The sequence below is a fragment of the Ricinus communis genome, chromosome 7 (genome assembly GCF_019578655.1).
Source record: "Ricinus communis isolate WT05 ecotype wild-type chromosome 7, ASM1957865v1, whole genome shotgun sequence".
Classification (NCBI taxonomy): domain Eukaryota; kingdom Viridiplantae; phylum Streptophyta; class Magnoliopsida; order Malpighiales; family Euphorbiaceae; genus Ricinus; species Ricinus communis.
In genome coordinates, this window is record NC_063262.1 from 22,910,221 (window position 1) to 22,933,464 (window position 23,244).

The 23,244-nt window shown below is 27.3% G+C and overlaps 2 protein-coding genes across 4 annotated transcripts; both read right to left on the reverse strand.

Annotated features, from left to right (window-relative positions):
- Positions 1–331: 331 nt before the first annotated feature.
- Positions 332–4,194, reverse strand: LOC107262248. Of its 2 annotated transcripts, none has more exons than XM_015726927.3 (4): positions 3,868–4,194; positions 3,524–3,604; positions 1,482–1,674; positions 332–720 (listed from the first exon to the last, which is right to left on the reverse strand). In XM_015726927.3, the coding sequence occupies exons 2-4, from the start codon at positions 3,575–3,577 to the stop codon at positions 590–592; spliced, it is 378 nt and encodes a 125-aa protein (XP_015582413.1). In that variant the 5' UTR covers positions 3,578–3,604; positions 3,868–4,194; the 3' UTR covers positions 332–589. The 2 variants fall into 2 exon arrangements, with proteins under 2 accessions (XP_015582413.1, XP_015582412.1); XM_015726926.3 differs by having other exon boundaries at positions 3,524–3,599; positions 3,868–4,191.
- A 13,944-nt stretch (positions 4,195–18,138) lies between these two features.
- Positions 18,139–22,877, reverse strand: LOC8287949 (vacuolar protein-sorting-associated protein 11 homolog). Of its 2 annotated transcripts, none has more exons than XM_002534559.4 (6): positions 22,727–22,876; positions 22,372–22,599; positions 21,804–21,977; positions 21,374–21,703; positions 19,510–21,282; positions 18,139–19,202 (listed from the first exon to the last, which is right to left on the reverse strand). In XM_002534559.4, exons 2-6 carry the CDS (start codon positions 22,591–22,593, stop codon positions 18,813–18,815), a joined length of 2,889 nt encoding a protein of 962 aa, XP_002534605.1. In that variant the 5' UTR covers positions 22,594–22,599; positions 22,727–22,876; the 3' UTR covers positions 18,139–18,812. The 2 variants fall into 2 exon arrangements, with proteins under 2 accessions (XP_002534605.1, XP_025015789.1); XM_025160021.2 differs by having other exon boundaries at positions 19,038–19,210; positions 22,727–22,877.
- Positions 22,878–23,244: the final 367 nt, after the last annotated feature.

The window sequence follows — 23,244 nt, forward strand, 5'->3', positions numbered from 1 at the left end:
ATACTTCCCATCCACTCATAATTGCATGTCATTGTCTAGATTGTAGAGGCATCCAGTTCTAAATATGACCATATTACAGGATTCAGAATTTAATGATTTCCAGGACCTTATTTACAGGGTCACAGGGTTGATCTCAACTTAACCTAACCTAACCTATTTGCACTGGCAGGATTGGAAGTACGCAAAAGCTCCAGTTCTTCTATGGCGTATGATGAAATTAATTGTCGGCAAATTATTTCAATTTCATGAAGACAAAACAAAAAACATATAGGTCTGGCTAACCAAGAGTTTCTACAGAGAAAAAGAGCAAATTTCTTCACAAGCGGACCCATATTACAATAATTTTCTTGATATGGCATTCATTATATTCTTCTCCAAAGATTAAAACAGAAATCCAACTACAAATCATCAGAATTATATAAATTAAGGGGACAAAGGAAAAAAAAAAGGGCTCGTATAGGACAGCAAGTTCTCCATTGAAGAACTTTCAGCAACACCTTTCCAGATTGAAGACAAAAGTAAAAGTTCTCTACCATTCTGTTCCCTAAACAAAAACAAAATTACAAATACATACACATAAGTTCTTGCTTCAGGGTTCCAGCTTCAAGGATACAACTCGTGACTGTCTGTTGCGTTTTGCTACCTTCACAAAAACTGCTGAAAGACAAGACGGAGCCCACCATGGCCGGCGAACCTTTTGCTCTCCCTTTAGGCATGCCACTGGGAATTTATCAAAGAAAGCAACTCAATGTCAATGACAATCAAGAGAGACCAGGAAAGAAAGCATGTCCATCAACAAACAGGCACACCTCCAAAGCTACATCCACTACTAATATCACATTTTGACGCATGGTATTAAATGAGCATGGCAGCATGCCATTTTTATTTGAACAGGACATCCCTTGCTTGGTTAGGAACAATGCAAACACGAAAATAAAAAAGAAAAAAGAAATCAAAGTAGTAAGTGTCAAACCTCGAGCATGAAAATCTAGTTTTCTTGATTCGTATAAAATAAAACTATATAAGAATACGAGTGTTTCTTCTATGACAGAAATAAAACAAGATATAGGAAAATCACAACTAATGATAAATTTTCCTCTAAAGTCACACATAATGGTTGCAGGTGCAGCAGATGTACCATGGATTGCAAAGGTATAAGTTTTCAGTTATAAGGTTGTTGAAAAGGAATGATGACAGAACTTGATTCATTCATTATAGACAGCTACAATGATTTCAACAGGAGTTATTAAGCAGGATGAAAACGATCTAGCATGGTCAATGGAGATTTAGCAATTAGAAGGAGATCTCATGCTTAGAAAAGGTTCTTATCTAGCTAACATTAAGTGTCTTGAAATACAGTTGACTTTTTAAGACACAAGGCGCAATTGAAAATTTTCTCATGCATGCTGAGGCGCATGAGATTTATTTATATATATATATATATATATATATATATATATAGAGAGAGAGAGAGAGAGAACCTTTTATTCGTCTAAGCTCCTTACACAGCGTGATGAAGTCTCCCCATTTCATGTGGCACCGCCTTATAAACCGTAGAATTTGTTCAGTTGTGAACATGGACATTCCCTCCAGATACTCTCCATTAACACCATTTTCTTTGAAAATTTGGCGATAACTACCCAGATTTATCTCTTCCAACCACAAACCAACATCCTGCCCAAACGAAAAGAGGCACACTAAGTACACTTATTAGACCCAAAAATGACACAAAAATTCCTGATAATTAGTCAAATATGGAAAGATGCCTGTCAAGGTTATAAAAACGACATGATTTGCAAGCCCTCAATTATGATAAGCAACATGTTGATTCAAGTTGTCTGAATAAGCATAGTTCTGATGCAATTCCTAGGTCAGCCCTAATCACCAATCACAATCTAAGGAGTTGGCCAATTAACAATACTGATGCTATCTTACGTTCTGCGGAGAAAAAGGTCCCTCGTACATCCATTAATTAGCTATGTCATGTTAATTTATTGTTGCGAATTCGTACCTCATCAAGTTGCCATGTGCATTCGAAAAGAAAAAAAATAAGGGTATTTTGATGTTTCTAGAAAACTTGCTATATATTTGTCAATCCTTGGAATATCCATCATATTTCCTCATATGATCCAATCTCTGAAAAAGAAAGACTCGTCATAATCCATTTCATGTCAATACACTACAGATTGATCAAACTATTGCTTCCACCATGCTTAATTTGTATCAATCATTACCAGCTGAATGCACCAGTTATTGCATTTGTCTATTCTAGCACCACATCAAGTTATTCCCCACAGAGAATCTCCTTTAAGCTATCAGTACATGGCCCAAAGAACAAACCCAAGTTCCCAGTAGACATGCACTATGCAATTCTCTATCATAATAAGTGAATTTTAGCTGGAACATGCTGAATCAATAACCGATGTACAATGCAAAGATATCACTATTTATTAAATAAAACTTGCCTTCATTACACATCCTTATATTCTCATGCATACCATTTGCAACAAAACTTAACTATTGAAACAGCAATAGTTCATCAAATGTGATGCAATTGAACATTTAAGCGAAATGCCTAAAGCTTGTGCATTTTAAACTACAAACTCATGATCCAGACAATATTTTGCTACCACTACCAGCTATAAACTCTGAGCAGGCAGGTAGTAGAAGAAAGAGGACTCATTAAGCAAATAATTAACAGCTTAAGAAAAGGGTCAACAAAAACTATGTATTACCGCACAGCAGCCAAAAGTTGAGAAAGATAATGCAAGAAAAAGTCTGGAAAATCTCCCAGCTCCATCAAAATAACACAGCTGACCAAGTATTTAAGCGAGCAACTAAGACAAAAATAAGAGGATTAAAATCTCTGATGATCAACTTGAACATGATAGGTTATATCTCTATAATCTTAACCATTAAATTCTAAATTCATGGTTAAGTTTTATTATCCAATTAATAATTACTCACTTTCAGAATTTGTAATAAAATTTCAACCAGTGGATTTAAAATTAAAGGTGAAGATGACAAACATGAGAGGATCTCAATCCACAATAATATATTGCTTAGTGTTGGTTGAAAAACTTCAGTAGAATCTAAACTACCATATAAACTCCTCAGTGGTGCTTAGCGAAATAAAATCAAACGAACTTTCTCTTCTTATAACTCTATTTCAGTTTGTTTTATATCAAAAAGAAACCAACAAGAAGCCCCATTTCACAATTCTTCGAATTTGACTACTCCATCAGAAAGAATGAAAATACCAATTGAAATTTGACAAAAGCAAATTGACCCCCAAAAACAAAGACCCTAATTTAATAAAAGAAAATCAAAACTCATAGACTCAATACAAAAGCAAAGAGAACAAACATTACCATCACAACTTCCTAACCCAACAATTAATAAATAATATCTGTAGCAATTATAACAGTGACGAGTATTAACAAGATCTAAAAGAAGATCCAATAAATATAATAGCAACAATAATAAAAATAAAAATAAGAACTAAAAGGATATAAGAGATTACCTCAACAGTCCAAATGAAGAAATCAAGAGGCTCAGGTGGCCTTTCTTTGCTCATAATTTCCTTTTCTTTATATAACCTAATCTTCCAAAGAAATGAACACCCAAGAGAGTCAAATTTTCGTCAAAATTTCAATCCAATTTTCACTTAAATAAAAGAAAAAAAGAAGAAAAAGAAACAAAGGAATCAGAAATCAGTGGAACAAGATTCGAGAATAGCTTTATTATTATTATTTGGCTTTAAAAATAATATAGTGAAGTTTTTTGTTTGTTTTTCGGGGAAACAAACAGAACAAGAGAGAAGAATGAGAGTGAGAGACAAGGAAAGAGTGGATTAGGATTACTTACGGTGAGTGTGGAACTTCTGTAGGAATATAAATTTTCTCTACATTTGCAAAATTATTAATAAAACAAAGAAAAAATAAGAATATTCATAAGATTAAAGAGAGAGAAAAGAAAAGTGAGAATAGATTAGATTATATAAAGAGAGAGAGAGAAATAAGGCAGCAACTATAATGACACAAAACAAAGACACACACACAGTCTGTCTCTCTCTCTGTGTTTCTATCTTTTTTAATTGGGACTCATTTGACTGGGTTCAGTTTTAAGCTTTACAACTCTACTCTCCCCACCATCACTTCCTTCCTTGTTCACTTTCGTCTTCCTGTTTTTCCCTTCCTTCTTTATATTCCTTCTTCCACGCGCTTTTACCACGCTCTTTTATAATCCTAACTGCGACTATAATCCACTCATGTCCCCTTCATTTTGAAGTAAGAATGGAAAATTATAATTTTATTGTCCTAATTTTTTATTTTTTTAATTAGATATCTGAACTTTACTAATTTATTTATATTACATTATTTTTTATAAATTTAAAAAATTAAAATAATAATTTAACTCAATTTACATATAAAATAATCTATATAATCTTACTTATCATCACTTACATTTTTTTCTGTTTTTTCTTCTTTTTTTTATTTTCTTTCTATTATTTTATTAAATCTTTTTTAGAACTAAAACAATAATAATGTTAAATTAATTTTTAAAATTTTTATTCACTTGCTTTTTAAGAAAAAGAAATCTACTCATAATTTTTATTCTTAAAACTTATCTTTTAAAAATATATATAATTTCTTTCTCCTCTTATTATTTTGAGGTTAAAACATATAATTTTTTAGGTAAAAATAAAAAATTAAAAAAGCATATTTAATTTTTTTCAATTTTTTATTTGAATGAATGAGAAAGAAAAAAAATTAAAATTTCTTTAAATCAATAGTACTGAAAATGGATAAAAAAATAAAATATGATATTATTTTATAGAATAGTACTAGTCAATTTACTATTTAAAATAAGTCATGTAAGCATTTTAACTTATAAAACCGGCTAGATACATTATATTAAAAAATTTTAAGAAGTCTAAACACTTAATTAAATAAAAATAATAATTTAATATCAATATAAATAAAATAAAAAATTAAAACACTAAATTTATAATTTTTTCTTTAAAGAATTAGATCCTACTTTTAAATAAATGAGTTTGAATTATAAAAGATTTAAATTTAGATTTGAGTTTGAGCTAAATTAACGAACTCGAGTTTATTTAAATCAAATTTAAGTTTAATCGAGCTTAAGTAATAAATTTATGTTTTATTTTTAAGTATTAAAGCATTATATTTAAATTAATTAAGTAATTTTATAATTATGTATATAAAAATTATTATCAATAATTTATATGAAATTATAAATATTTAAAAATTCTTGTATATAATAAAATAACTAATTTATGAATTATAAACATAAATATTATATTAATTTTATTTGCAATTTATATTAAATTATATTTTTTTATTATATATTACAATAAAAATAAATTAACATATGTAATTATATTTAGTATAGTGAATAAAGCTTATACATATCTTTGTGGATTATAAATTTAAGTCCTCCTCTCAAAATAGCAGTGTTCTTTTTAAGTCAAATTTCGATTAGATTCCTAAGCAAACTTGAGCTCGAGTTAATTAATATCGAGCTAATGCTGAAAATCTCTTTTAATAAAATGATACACGACTTATTATTGTCCACTTTCAAACTTATTTTATCTTTATTTATTCTAATTTTTACATACATAATAATATAGCATATAATACTTTTACAAAATGATTACTTAACCTCAAAATATCATAGGATAATTTATTATATGTATCAAATTGAATGAATAAAATGAGATGTTTAATATTTTCTTAACAGAATATATGACTGGGCTTTATTCATTAAAATATATAATTTTACTATTTACTAATAAAATAACTATTATGCTCGATATAAATATTTATTATAATTTTCTTTTAGCTAAATTTTTATATTTTCTCTCCATCTTAATCTTTAAAATAAGCAATTCTTACTTCCATAAAATACTTACCACTATTACAACCATAAAAATCACAAGAACTAAAATAAAATAAATATATAAGATTAGCTTTGGAGTAAAACAGTTTTATTTTAAGAAAAATTATTTTTCTTGTAGTTTTTTATTTTAATCTCAATCTAACGCTTATTTTCATTCTGCCAACTTCTCATTCAGCACCTCAATTAAACCATACAAACTTTTCCACCTAAATTATGTGCCATGATTTTAAATGCTTTGACTGCTGCAACTCATTGAGGCATCAACTATAGATGTTGTAAGTTTATACCAACCAACTCAAGACCCATATTCAATTTTCCTGCGAGTCCATTTTTGTTTGAACTAATTTCAAAATTTCAACCTCTAACATTTTTTTTCACAACCACATATTTTTTGCTTCCATTATGTTATTAATTCTACTTAATATACACATCTTTTAATATTTATCCCCTTAATCATAGATCGAATCCTGATTCAATCAAATTAGAAATATTTTTATCTATCGTGTAAATAAATTGAAAAGAAATAAAGAATGAAAAAAATGATTAGGAAGAGAGAAATTTATTATCAAAAGGAAGTAAATCCTAATAAATGTCAAAAAAAGAAAGAAGAATAAAGGTTGTGATATTAGGATAGAGAAACAACAACAAGCTAATATTCAATATAAAATAAAAGCTATTTAATTGCATCCTATGCATATATAAAAAATAAATTTTCTTAATTAAAAAACAAAAATGCATATTAAAATTATAATCTTTTCTATAAAATATATAAGGAATGAGAGGGTAGCTAAAAGGCGTGTAAGATAGTGTTTGTTTTCATCTTATTGTGCACCTATATTATATGGTGGTTAAGAAGTTTAAAATAAAAAATAAAAAATAAAAAATAAAAATAAAAGAAGAGTGATTTTTAAATATTATGGACATACGGTATTTTATAAAATTATAAAATTATTTTTATTTATTTAAAGTTTTTATCTACAATAAAAAATATACTTAATGATGTTTGACAAATATATATTTTTATTTATATTTTATATATGAATTCATCAATAATATAAATGAATAAAAACATATATTAAGATTATTAAATTAATTAAACTAATACTAGCCAACTATTTATAATTAAAAATAAATTTTATAATTATAAAAAACTATAATCATACTATAATAAAATATTAAAGCAAAAGATAAAATAATTTGTACAAACAAAATGATCTCTCTTCTTATTGTACAATTTATATATTGTTGTGCACTTTTCCTTTTCACTACCTTATCCAAAATCAAGAGAAAGGCACAAACCACCTTAACCTACCTCACTCCATAATTACTAAGCAACAATAAGATACACATTTGCGTAATTATTTATTTTTCTCAATCTTAAATTTATTCTCAATTCTGATAATAATTTAAGGTGATATGAAATAATTAAAATAAAATAAGTTAATGCATAAATTGAGTTTAAACTATTTATGAAATACATTTCTTTTTAATAAAAACTTCTCAAGTTATTTATGTCATAATTTCATCTTTTATATTTCCTAGAATATAAAAATGTTTAAAAATAACCAGAAATGAATCATGTACTATTGTAAAAAATATATTAAGAAATTGCATAAAATAAAAGATAAAAAGATTTAATACTTATTTTCTATTCGCCTCTTTTTATGAAAAAGCAGCATATTAATTGTCAATATTTTTTTAATTAAATTTAAAGGAAATAAGTTCCTTTTTCTAAATGAAGTTTCAATTTCATTAATTTTGTATTCAATTTCTTTAATGAATAAGTTTTAAATTTTTTTATAGAATATATAATGTTTTAAAAAGATTATTTATTTCAAATATATTATTATCATTAGTCGGGTTATAAAAAATGTCTTTTAGATTTTTGGAATATAGAATTTCTCAGCCATACCTTATGAAAATGGGCAAAATTGTCTTAAAAGAAGGTTCAGAATTTAATAATTTGAAAAGGAGAATAAGTGACCAGGACAGTTCCATAATAAGGTGTCTGATTTGGTTTCGGGTGGGCCCACTGTCTTCAGAGTGCGCGTACATGGAGAAGATTGTGATTTTACAAGCGGGCCCCTCTTCTTCCCAGTTTCACTAATTTGTTTTTTTTATTTAAAAAAACTGTTTCTATTTGTTCTCTTAAAATACCATTTGAATTGAGAGATTTCGAATTAATAGTCTTTATATAACTTTTTGATTTAAGTTAAAAAATGGTTTTACAAGCTTAAAAATATCACAGTTTAGATTTTAAAATGATTTTCATTTAGGAGGTAAATTGTTTTGTGATTTATCTTTTCTAGAGTCTATTTAAAAAATAAAATCCAAATAAAAAAAATGAAATGAAATAATAAGAAAAACTAAATACAATTTGGTAGTTTTTATTATTTCGACCATTGAACTTCAATTGAGCAACCAATGTCAATCTTTTTTCTAGAACTCAAGCCCCTCAAACACATTCTTCGCAGTACTTTGCATGATTAGATTAAGCTCAATTTATTGGGTGACATTCACAATGGTAGTAGAAGACAACCGGGCTATGCATTTATATGTTTGCTTATGGTGGTTCTGGAAATGGCGAAATCCCTTCATATTTCACGCTGAGAATAATGCTAATCTCAATTGCAGTAGTTTTCTGAAAAATGCAATTGAAGTTGCTTTTCATAATAAGTAGCCTAGACTTCAGCGTATTATTCATGTTAGCTAGTTTAAGCCACTGTGTCGAGACGCTGTTAGTTCTATAGTGAAGCCTTCCACAGAGGATGTCAGCTAGTATAGTCGGTTAAATATGCTAGTCAAAGTTAGTTATTTAACATCCAATCAGCTTGCTTTGTTATGCTGATCTGGCAGCTATTAGTTAGAGTTTCTGTTGACTTTTTTTTTTCTCTTATTTGAATATAAGGACACTTAGCGAAGCTAATTAATCAGTAGAGGTTTTTTTTACCCAGATTCCCTAATTTTCTTGTTTTATAATGCACTGAGGGATGGTGGAAGTTGAATGCTGACGGCGCCAGTAAAGGCAATCCAGGTGGAGGCGGTGCTCTCAGAGACCATCACGGCAATTGGTTGGTCATATCAGGATAAGTAGCTCTTTTGTCTCTGAGGTTTGGGCTGTTTTGTTAGGGTCTGGAGCTGGCTTGGTCATATCGTCAGTGAGTTTAGCTGATTGAAAAGCGTCAATTAATCATGTGTATCGTGAAGGCTATCATGTGGCGGATTGGATGGCTTCTTTTGCTCTTGAGATTCCTTTCATGTTCTGCTGCTGCCGCTCCAAAATCTGCATGTTTCACTTGCTAACGATAGGAGTGGTTTTGCTTTGCCTAGAGCTGTTAATGTTTAATGGGTTTCCCCTTTCTCTTATATCAAAAAAAGAAAAAGAAAAACACATTCTTCGCAGAGATTAGTTTTCCTTTACAAACTAAAATAGGTGATAGCACAACAGGAACACGATGTGTTATGTCTTAAGAGGAGTAGCATGTATAACATTCACATCTTCACATCGGTAAAATGTAAAGTCAGTTAACACATTAACAACCTTATATGTCAAGTTTATGTATTTTTTCCCTTTTAGTCAAGACTTTCTAATTTTCATATACATGCTTTGACCAACTTATATTACTATTAGGGCGAGCAAAATCGTGAAAGGCTCAAAAACCAAACTGGATTCAGTTTGATTAGATTTTTTGTAAATCGGTTTAAATTTTTTAAAAACTGAAATTATATAGGTTTAGTTTGATTTTATATCGAGATTTTTAGTTAACTATTTTTATTTTTAGGCTAAAATTTAATTTTCAGAATAATTTTAGATTCTATTTGGTTCAATCATTGTGATTTATCCTTCTATTCAGTTTGATTCGATTCATATTTACATACAAGTCGATTATATTAGTTCAATTAATTCAATTTATTTTTAAATTCGATTCGCTTCGGTTTATTTTCAAAATTAATTTGATTTATTTGGTAAGATTGGTTTGATTTGATTTTGAATCAAGCCGGTTGAATGCTCATTCCCTATTTCTAGAAAAAAAATTAGTATTTTATTTTTATTTATTTCAATTTTTGTTCACTTGATGAAATATAGTATTTTTTGACTAAAATATTATTTAATATTTTTAAATTAATAAATAATTTTATAAAAAATATCATATGGTATTATCAAAAATTGAAACAAATAAAAAAAATAAAAGTGACAGTTGGAAGAAGCATGAGGAATAATAGACCCCTAGATGACCATCACATATCAATGGTTTGATACAAAAACATGTGCTGCATGTGTGCACGCTGTACAGGCGTCGCCTCCGTTTCTCCATCATTTTCCTGACTCCACCTCCAACTCAACTCCCCTTTTTGCTTATTCTTTTTCCCTCAAAATAATAATTTTACTAAATTTTTATTAATATTGTATTTATTTGAAATAAATTCCTTAACGCTTAATAAGATTTATTTAAAAGTTAGAATAATTTATTATAGATTTTATAATTATTAATTTAAAATTTATATATTTAAATAAAATAAAATTTAAATTTATAAAATTAATTATAGCTAAATTAAATTTTAGCATAGAAATAGTCTTAAATGAGATTTTTAAATTAATATATTTTATAAAACAGAAATATCTTCTCAATCATAATACATTTTAATATATTATTTTGATATGATATTTCTATTATAATTATTCTAAATATAATATTATAATTATTATTTTTATACCAAATATAAAATTTATTTATAAATAAATATAATTTATTTATAAATAAAATTAATTTCTTAGCATACTTCAACCAAAAATTGCATGAAAATAATAGAATCTAATTAGAAAACTAGTTAATTGTTATTTACACTTTATGTCTAGTTCAAATAGCGTTTGTTTTTTTAAAATGAAAAGTTTCAATTATTTTCTTTATATTAGGTAATTATTCCCCTTTCATAACGAATGTAAGGAGTTAAATATTTTCTATTGTTTAGTCCACATTCTCTTCATTTTCTTTTCTTGGAATATTTTCCTTAATATAATAAAATAATTATTTATTATTTATTTCATGTCATTAGGTAAAAGTACAATAATCAAATATTTGTCTAATTGTATTTATCTTGAGTTTAAGTACTAATACCTCCTTTTTCTTTTTTTAAGAAAAGAAGCTTTCGAAATATGTAATGTCTAAATGATAACAATTATATATCGCAAAGTGAGCATCTTTTTTCTCGTTTAAGGGCCCTAAAAATCATAAATTATTAGAAAAAGTGATCAATTTTCTCTATATATATTTTTTAAAAGCCATCATAGTGAAATTTTTATTTTAATAATAAAAATGAAAAGGAAATAATCAATTTGGAGGTCCCAAAACCCTTTTAAATGAGTTCATTTATAACAAAAAAAATTAAAAATAGAGTCAAAGCTCTTTCTATAGTAATATTTAATATGTGTCGGTTGTAAATATAAATAAATTTTATATTATAATAAGTTATAAATTTTTTAAATTTTATTTTAATAAGTATTTTTTAGATAGTAATAATTGTGTATATATATATATTATAAATTTTTTGTTATACTATATTTTGTCTTACTATATTATTATTTTTTTCATCAATTTTATTTATATGATATGGTAAGGTATTAAAATTATTTATATCTGATTGCTATCATTTTATCTAATATAATTAAATATTAAGTCAAAAGAAAAAATTTAGTACTCAAACCTTCATTAAGTTATAATTTTTTCATAATCATAAATTTTATTTGATTCCAAATATATAACTGTAGAAAAAGATTTCTGTAATTCTTATTATACAAGAACATAAAAAAGATTATATATAATAATTTTCCGTAAGTGTTTCATCTTGAAAATAGCATATCATTACATTATTATTTATACTATCCAGAGACCGGTTTAATATGATTTCTTCTCATCTGGAATTGGAACTACCGGTTTTAATTCCAACTTTTTATAAAATAAAATTATTTATCTTAATTAATTTTTATTCTCTAAAAATTGGTTGAAATTGGCTAAGACTAGAACTTTGAATTGAAATAACTGGTTGAATTTGACAAAACATCTACTTTTATATATGTTAGAATAATAATTATATTTAAATTTAATATACAAACTAATATTAATAAAAAAAATATTTAACATATATATTATTAATTATTAATTTATATTAAAGATTATAACAATTTAGATAAAAATAATTAATATAATTATTATATAAAATATAATGAATTTAACTATAAGTAGATTATATATAAAATGTGAATATTAAATTAATTATATATAATAATTTTATGCGAGTATTCTATTCTAAAAATAACACATGATTATATTATTATTAATGCTACCAAACACTATTTTTTGCCACTAAATTTGATCAATAAAAATGTCTGCTCCGCTATTACTAAAATAACTTCAAAGACAGATAAAGCAATGGATAAATAATATTATTTATTTTTATCTCTACCATCTTCAAAAATTAGACTATCTCATTCAAATTAGGAATTTTTGATCATATAATATAATATAATAAATTCAAGTTGATTTTTTAAATGCCATGCCTGATAAAAAAAATTTAAAACTTACTTTGAACATCCAGCAATCCCAAATTATTAAGTATGATTTAACATCATAATATAGCAAAAACAATAAATATTCTTTTCTCTAAAATAAAAAATATAGATAATGTATGACAAACTATTTATCCATGACAATCCCAAATTATTGATAATAAAACGTTTAATAACGTTCTGATTTTATTAATTCTAGTTTCATGTAAATATTAAAAAGTATTATATTTAATTTAAAGGAATTAACATAAGTTTATGTAGATAATTAAATATAAATTTAAATCTCATTTTATTTTTATGAATAACTCTTCAAAGAGTTTTCTTCTTTAAATTATTAATTACATGAGTTATTTTGAAAATGTAATATGAAGTAAGAGAATAAAATATATATTTTAACTAAAAAATTTAAATATAATAAAAAATTATTATAATATTTTTTCTTTACTTAATCGAGCATTAAATTCTATTTATATATATTTTCCATAAGAATAATGTTGCCAATTTGAAGTGGTAACTAATAATAGTATAATTATCTTGATGATAGGGAAAATAAATATTATATAAAAATTGAAAAGAAGAAAACTCTGTAAAACGCTTCATTTACTAAATTGTCTTTCATACGTTTCTGTTAATTAGTATTAATTCATAGCCCGACAAGCCATGTGCAGGACTCGACAACACTATCCAATTTTAGTAGCTTCATTTGTAAACAAGAACAAGAAGATATCATATAAAGTTTTAAACTTATAATTAAAGTGTATTTAAATATTAGATTAGTTTAATTATATATATTTAAAGTTTAAAAATTACATACTCTAGATCCAATTAATTTAAGACGCTAAAAAATTGCTTTTAACTATTTTCAATTTGCATTTTATTATATATATATAAGATATTAATCCTGACTTTTAATGAATAAAAATTATAAAATGGTAATTCTTATTTCACTTCAACAAAAAAAATTAGTATTTATTATTATTAATTTAGAATAATTAATTCTTAAAATATAATTATTTTATTGTTTAAATCTTAAACTTACTATCCAACTATTTTAAAATTTCAAAATTTAATTGTACTTTTAAAGAATTTACCCATATCTTTTGCTTAAGAGTAATTACATGTTTTATTTACAAATGATTAATTTGTCACATAAATCTATATCCAAAGATTAAATATATCAGTTTAAATGTTTTTAATAAATAATTTATTAAATTTATATCAAAAATTAAATATACTAAATTTAAACTTTTTAGTAAATAGCTTTCTAAATTTGTATTGTATGGTCAAGTATATCAAATTTAAGCTTTAAAAAAATAATATTAAAATTTTAAATTTTAATTAAATAATAAGAATTAAAAATAATATTTTATTGTATTAATTTACTAATATAATATTCAATAACGCGTTATACAAGAATTTATTTAGTAAAATTTAAAATTTAAATTTAATTGATATAAAAATAATAAGTATTAAATAAATTAAGTTTCAACTTTTTAAGAATTAAATAAGTAAGATTTCAATTTTCTTAACAAATAAACTCATAATTTGTCATTTTTAGATCAATTAAATTTAAATTTTAAATGTTATCATACACGTTTTTATATAGCATGCCATTATATTACGTATCGATAAATAAATATTATTTTTAATTTTTATTATTGAATTAAAACTTAAAAATATAATATTATTTTACTTTTTTAAAATTAAAATTTTTTATATTTAATTCTTAGACAAATTTAGAAAGTTATTTACTAAAAAAATTAAGTTTGATATATTTGATCATTAGAAAAAATATTTAATAAATTTTTTACAGAAAAAATTAGTTCAAGTATTTAAATTGGTTAGGTTTCACCCTCTAACCCTGTGGAAGCAAATTAACCGTTGTCGAATGTTTTAAGGGTAGTTTCACTTAATGGGCGGCTTCAATATATATTTAAAGGATAAATGTTGATTCCAGCCATCTAGAAGTGTCCTTTCGTGTTTTAATAAGGAATTTATTATTATTTTTTATTTTATAGAGACTATTATACCCTTTAATTTATTCAATAAAAATATATATATATATATATATATATATATATGTATATATATTATTTTATCACTTCATTCAATCTATATTATGTTTTCAATAGAATTTATTTAATTAACCATTCAACTTTCGATAAAAAGAAAAATTGTTTAAAATTTATTAATATAAATTTATATTTATATTTAATTATTTATATTAATTCCTTCAAATTTAATAAAATATTTGTAATATTTATATGAAACTTAAATTAATAAAAAAATTGGAGTAAGAGTGTTGCTATAACATTGAATATTATTATATTATGCACTAGTTTACTTATGCTTCTCATTCTAGAAAAAAAATTATTCTATATATAAAAATTGTGTTCTTAAATTTATTAAAAATATCAGATAAAAAATTTAACTAAAACTAATCAACAAAAAAATAAAATGTTATGATCTTATCATATTTTTAAATTTATTTATAATTTTAAAGTATGCAATTATTTAGCCACATAAGATATAATATTGGCTACAATTACGCATGCTATATATATCTCATAACAAATTAAATTTTTAATATTTCAATTTATCGTATATAAATATATAGTAGCTATATATTAATTTTAGTCGTTAATTAATTTATCTAACTAATAACATAATTATATAATTATTATTTGCTATTATATTTTAATATTTGGAGCTAATTAAATCAATTAGCTATGATATATATTCACCATGCTATTATCAATTGATTTAATTCTCACAAATAAAAATTTCACGGTGTCCTAATTGAGTAATCAAAATATACAACTACTTTCACTTGGTTAGATTTGTACTTATCATTTTTTACTATATCGTAATCAATGTCATTCATATCTAACCATTATAAATTGATTCAATTCTCAAGAACAAATACTTATCATATGCCCTGATCGTGTTAGGATAATAATTGATGAAAATGATTTAATATCATATTGCAATTAATTGACTATAGATTTAATAACTCATTAACGAAGAATATTAATATGCACGGTAATTAACATTTAATGCATAATACCTTATATAAAAAATAAAATTATAAAAATATTATTAAAAAGGTAAAAAAATGATTCATGTATTGGAATTGAAGTTCCATTAATAGTTAAATTAAAATTATTAAACATATGCCAATGTTTTTATAAATAAAATATATATAATTGATGTGCATAGCATTATTAATAAGTGCTATTTTCATATAAAATATTATTGAGATAACATTAATAGTTTAGATGCTTATTATAGTATTGCTAAGACGCTTGATTTTCTCTCCTAAATGAATTGCATGAGTATATATTATTATAGATAGTATTAGCATGATTTGATATTAACATGATACTATAGCAAAAACGGTAAATATTTTTTCCTTTAAAATAAAAGATATAGATAATGTATCACATATTATTTGTCCACAACATAATAACACATTAATGTTATGTGTAGGATTGATACTATCAATATATAGATAATAAAACGTCATTTTTACTTCTAATTTTATTAATTCTAGTTTCATGTAAATATTAAAATAATAATTATATTTAATTTAAAGAAATTAACATAAATTTATGTAAATAATTAAATATGATCTTAAATCTTATTAATTATGAATAACTTCTTAAAATAAATTTCTTCTTTAAATTATTTATTAAATAACTTCTCTTGAAAATATAATATAGATTAAATGAGGTGAGAGAATAAAATATATATTTTAACTAAAAATCTTAAATATAATATTTCATTAAATTTAATAAAAAGTTGGTGTAGTTTTTTCTACTCAAGCATTAAATGCATATTTTTATAATTCTTGTTAGCTAAATTCTAGCTATTTAGTTGAGTTTATTTTGCGGAAAATATTTTCAGAAAAATAAATGTTAGTAGTTTTCGTGCATCCAGAGAAATATCTCTGATTGAACAGAAATAATTTCAGGAAATGCGACTCTTTCTATCTAAAAGAAAATCATTTTCCAGACTTATAAATATTTATAAGATAATAAAAATAATTATTAATTATTACATTATGCATACACTAATCAATAATTAACTACTGGTAATCACTTAAAAATTGGGAAATTTTAACTAAACATCTGGGAACAAGTTCTTTTTTCTGAAAAAATATTGTAATATAAGATTTTCAATGAAATAAAGAGAGGCTGAATACAAGATAAGATTCTGGCAGGAGATCCAGACTCTCTACATTCTCTATGGAATTGAAGAATAAAAGTTTGAAGCATGGCCAAAAAGTGCACCAACAAAATTGCATCCTTCCACTTGAGCTCCATTTGGCACAGCTTTTTGCAATAAAGAATAATAATTCTTTTACTTTTCCAATTTCCTTCAAACATATATTTTAACAATTCAGAAACACAACTTTTGAAAGAAGTTGGATTTTCTAACACTCCAAACATACTTTAAGAAGACAATTTCCAAAAAATTTATGAAAGATTAAAAAGACTCCAAAATCAAAAGCTAATTTGAAAAGCTTCCCAAGCTTTAGAATAATTTGAGATTTTATCTCATGGCACATAACACATCGAAATATGTAAAGGAAACATATAAGAAATTCGCATTTTTTTTATATTTTTATTAAATTTATGGTTTTTTTATTTTAATTCTGTTAAAATATAAAAATATCATGGCTTTTTATTTTTATTTTTTTTTAAGTTTTGATTGATGTTTTTCTGATTGTTTCTCCATAAAATAACAAAAAGAACACTGAAAAATATCTACATCGTAAGTTTGAAAAAAGTCTAAAAAACCAATTTTTTCAAAAATAGAAATTTACACTGTAAAAGTAATAATTCCTTTTATTGATTTTAGTATATTTTAAAAAAAATTCCACATGGAAAAGATAACACAAAAATCTAGAGTTGAGCCTCAGAATAAACCGCACTATCCCAGGTCTGAATATAGGTGGGCTGGACCAGATAAATGACCAAAATCCGGTATTGCTAAGCACATTCTCTCCAAACTGAATATCTCCTGAGCGATGGACAAGTTTAGTTCAAAATTAAACATTACCAACAAGAAATTGAGCATAAATATTATATACTCTTAGACAAGTAACTTTCAGAATTGAATGACCTTCCTTGAAAAAGGGGGAAAACAATCCACCAGAACAAAACAACAGTTAATAATTTGCTTCCTGCCCAAAACATGGCTCCAAAATTTGATAAAACATTATATCACAGGTAGAGATGATATAACTGGTCAGGGTCCTCAAAACTGTCAATCATAGATCTAACAAAACTTTGATTGGACAAATATTTAGTGATTAGATCCCATATATCTACTTTAAGGCCAAAACAATAACAAAAAAGTGCTAGAGTTTAGATCCCACATTACAAATGCAGACATGGCAAACTTGCAAAAGAGTAGGTGAAATGTGAAAGAATAGGCCCCATTAACAACTTCTTATCAGACTATTAAAACAAGCGATGAAAACCATACCTTTCCCAGTGCATGTCATTGGTCAGGAGCTGAGATAGCTACAGCAAGCAAATAAAATCAAATTTTAGTCCACAAGTTGACATACATGAAGAAACTTTTCCACCTTCCACACCATCTTTCCTATTTTCAGAAATTCAATCCCTAAATACTTGTAATCAAGTCCGAAATGAAAAACTATATAGATGGCGTCATGGGCTAATTGTCAAGATAAAAGAACATGATATCAACCCCTATCTGTGATTAAAATCAAGCAAAACCTAGAAAGGGGATGTTTGTCTACTAGAAGTGAAATAGCATACCCCAGTTGCTTTGAAATTTTACTGATTGCAGGCTCTACTGCCTACTTAAAATATATTAACAGTACAATGAAATATCACCTATACATAACCCAATCACACGCTTGGAAAACCTTACAGTGAAGATGTCCGACAAAATTTGCTGTTTGTATCAGGAAGGACAAATAGAGTGTCAAACAAACTTCTTGTTGGGAGAAACCAAGCAAAAAAGATCGTACAGCAGTGAACCGCAGCAGCATGAATATATTATGTTCTTAATTTGTTGTTGCCCTCCAAGGAGATTCCAAGTATAATTTTAACAAAAAACAAAACGCAGGTGAGAACCTTAGATGCATCTCTTAAATGCGGTCTGTGGCAGCAAAGCATTTTTGCTCTCTGACAGTGAACTCAATCTGGTGAAACAAATATTGGTTGATCTGACAATGAAACAACAATTGTAGCTCAGCTAAACCCCAGCAAGGAATACCAAACAACATTCAGCAGAAACTTGCAAGAAATGCATAAGACTCTAACATCTGAACACTCAAAACACCTCAGAAACCACTGCTGGAAGACGTGCTGCCTGATCTAAGAGCTCCTGAGGTGCCATTACTAGTTTTGCTAATGATCCCTTTTCCAAAATACTCTGCAATCACGGAGAATCCATCCTTGGAACCTTTCACTAGCTGAAAAAACTGATCTTGATCTTTGGAATTCTGCTCAAGACTTCTCTTCATTTCCATAACAGCTCTGTACTCGGGAGCACATTCAGGGCATTCTTTTTCATTATCACCAAGGCAACGCTGATGGAATGAATGCATGCACATGAAATGTACAGCAGGAAGATCAAGAGTGAAAGTGCAAGCGGTACACTTGCTGAGTTGAAAGATCCTCGCATTGGTCCTAAGCTCATGAATTTCTTTTCTCATTGCCAATGTGTCCTCCTGCACAGCTAAAACAATCCTCGAGTTATTTCTTGATCGCAAAGTAATTAACAATGAGGTATTTCATCCAAATAGAAGCAAGAAAAAGTAAAAAAGGCTTTATTTTGTTCCCTGTCATTGAATGTCAAGAATCTATGGTTAATGATATGTAGAAGCAGAACATATACATGCCTAATGAGAATCTGAAAAGATCCTCATGTGAAGTTGATTCAGGACCAAAAAGAAGTCCTTCCAGGAGTTCTAATCGTTTTTACATAGGATAGGCATTACTTAATGTAGTCATATAAGAGGGAAAGTGCATCACCACCTGATACTTATCAATTGCTTGCCGGTCCTCTTCAATCAGCTTCGATTCTTGTTCAAGCTTCCGAGCTATATAGTCCTTGATGACAGAGAGTGTGAGGCATGGATTTCTGGACAGAGTCTGAAGAACAATAATAGGAGGCAAGATGTCATCCCTTTCTATATAAGTCAAAACTTCCTTCACTTCCTTGGAGCAATCTTCTCCCAGTTCACCAAAATATTTTAGCAGGTCTGCCCAAAGAGATGGCTCACCTCCCTTACTTGAATCCCCCAGCCTTTTGCAGCATGCAATTAATCCCTCATGATCATGGGCTTGCATGTAGCAAGCAATAACCTCTTTATAAAGTTTCATCTTCTCATAGAGATACAATAGGCCTTCTTTAAATGCATTCATCTCAGAGAGAATTATAGCAAGATCAACATCATAAAGGGGATGCTCCTGATCAGCTGGCCATGCACTCTTAAGCAAAAGAAGTCCTTTCTCTTGCCTTTCTACACGGTCCTTTTCCTTATATATATCTTTTCGATCAGCAATTACTTTCCCATTTGATTTAGCTTTGGATTTCCTACCTGCCCCTGATTTAGCTTGGAGAGAAATATCCACACCATTGCTAGCTTGTGATACTGCAGGGAAGTTCATCTCATTTGACAGGTACAGTTCCAAGAGTGTATTGTGAATTTCTACTTGAGCAGGAGAGTCCTTTACCTTGTCAGTATATTTTTCAAGAAAATTCATAAGAGATTGTGGGTGATGGATGAAAATATTGAGAAAATCAACAGGTGATGGCAACATAGATAAGTATGCACCACTTGAAGATCCTCTTTTTGCTGACTCCCCATCCTCAGTGCAGAGCCTCATGAGTATCTCAATTGTCTCAGCTGGTTTGTGCTCTATGAGAATTTTACCATATTCCTTCACGGTAACACCAGCCTGACTTGGTTCAAGGCTCGAAATATATTGTAAGGCCTCATCATATCTGCCAAGGTCTTCAAGTAAGATCTTCAAATATAATTCATGCCTCCCTGCCTTCTTAGCAACATACATTGCATGCTCATGGTAATTGGCAGCACGGCATACCCGTATCGCAGTCTCCACATCAAACTTATGTTCTCCAACACCATCCTCACTTTTAATAAATACATTCAGCTTGTCAACATCTTTCAACTTGGTATAGCAGTTTAAGAGAAGTGTCGTATGATCCTTAGAAGCAAGCCCCTTCTCGTGTAAGTTTTCCAAGTAATTTGTAAGGTTGTAAATTCTTTGTGCATCCAGAAACTTTTGTATTACATATGAAGGTTCAAGGTGACCAATAGTGCTGATATACTGGGCCATAGCTTCATCATAATCTTGTTTGCTATAAAGATGATCTCCATATTTCCTTAGCACTTCAGCAGTTGCAGCAGCATCAGCTTGCTGACTTTGAACAAGATTGATAGCAACAGTATAAAGATTTTTCTTGAAGAGCATATCTAACTTGCTTTCCATATCTTTCTCCCCAATGCATAAAGCTGATTTGTCGTTCATTATAAGTATTATGTTACCCCATTCACAAAGCATGTGAGAAACTTCTTTAACCGCTAGACTATGAGCTATTAAACGATTCTTCAGGTCATAAATATTGAAAGTATCTTTACCACTTCTTTGATCTCCGATAACACATAAAAGGTAACCACGAAACCACCCTACAAATTTCTTCTCTCCCTCAAATGCCCAGCAAGGACCACGCCCATCAACTTCATAAAAATATACAGCTTCAGGCCGACCAATTATCAACTCCTAATAGTAATAAAAAAATCATAAAACAAAATGCCAAATAGTTACTCATCAACAATAGATATATAAAATGAAGGTTCTGAAGATTCCTTACCGAGCGATCACTCATTGCTACACTATTGACATTGCATCCTATCTGATCTAGCAATTGGCGTCTAGGTGGTTGACTCTGCAAGCTAAAGAGACTAACAGAATTTGGTGATACAGCAAATAATTGAAGGGCTTGACCATCCACTCTGAATCCAAGACCGGTAATGGAAGAACTACTTTTGTCTGAAACATTATTATTATCAATCTGGAGCTTGAAACGTGTGATACGTTCTCTTGCAATGTCCCCTTTGATGCAATAAATACATCCATTATCTAATCCAATAGCTATAAGTAGGATTGGAGGAGCTTCCTCTAGTACTAGAAATGACGTAATCTGCACCACACATCATATAGTTTCTGTTTCTCTTATAAAGACAGGTAGAGCATAACTGCTAAAGTGAAACATAAAGAATGTTAATCTTTGTGGTAATTACCTTTGCATGAGGAAACTGATTGGTGAAAATCCGCAATATTCCAATACAATCAGGTACGATGGAGCTTGTTCCCTCTGGCTGCATTTTATCAAGGTCAAAAACCTTGAGGCACATTGCAGATTGTTGTGGAGCAATTTGTTCATCTTCACCAACAGTTACAAGGAAGTTTCTTTGCTGATTCATTAAAAATGTAATTGAAATCAGATAAAAACACATTATAATGGCTTCATGACCTTCTTTGAGAAGTTTGATAATATGAATGTAATTATATTGTGTTTATGAGCCTAAGATCCTCTCTTTTTCTTGACAATCTCAACTATGTCACTGTCTGTTGCATGATTCTTCTGGCTACCATAACCTTTCCAGAATTGAATTGAAATTTCTTTTATGTAAATTTACAAACACAATGAAATTGAATTCACAACTAAAGGTTAAACCTTGATTAAACAAAATTCAATTAAATAAAATTCCTTGCAATTTTTCTTTAATTATTATCAAAACTTTCCATAAAAGCATAAATTGAAATAAATAAAATTAAAAAAAATCTATAAAGAGAAGCAGAACGTACTTTAAGTTGCTGGAGAAAGAGAACAGAAGAGGAATGAGCTAAAAATGAAAAATTGAAGTGAAGTCCGCGATCGAGTAAGCTAACGTGGCCTTCATCGGAGCCGATCACGACTTTACCTCTACCGCTAGAGCAACAATTTATATTACCACTTACATCCTCAGGAATCTTGCTTTTTCCTCCGTATTTCTCTTCGAAGAACTCGAATTTCCTCCACTGGTACATATTTCCCTGAGGATACAAATAGAAGAACAATTATTATAATGTGATGGATAAACATGGTAGTCTATTACAAAACCGATCTAAAAAATGGGAAATTTCTTTCTCTCTTGTTTCTGTGCAGAGACGGAGAACTTACCTGTAGATGTCGTTTTGCAGAGAAGGAAAGGTATCAAAATCTTTTAATTCATTGTACTCAGCTGTTGCCAAACGATGTTGCCTGCATTTTTTGGGCTTTCTACGACAACGTTTTAAGCTTCTTGTCAATCCAGCAACATTGTTTTATATTCAAAGCAAATTTCTAGAATTAAACTAGATTAAGAGTAAAAACATTATATTAATCTGTCATATATCTTAATTTAGCCAAATAATCTATACATTAATTAACTTTGTAAAGAACTATTAAAATTGAGAAGTTAACTATTAATAAATAAATCCTGTGATAATTTTATAAATTAAGAATGGAACTGTATATCAATCATTTAAATATAATTAATATAAATAAAATTTATTCTTTTAGTATAGTTTAATTGTAATATTTAATAATAATAATAATTATTAATTATTTATTTTAAAAAATAAAGATAAAATATATAATAATTTAATAATATTATTTAAAATTCAAGTGCTTTCGATATGTTTAAATATTGTCCGAAC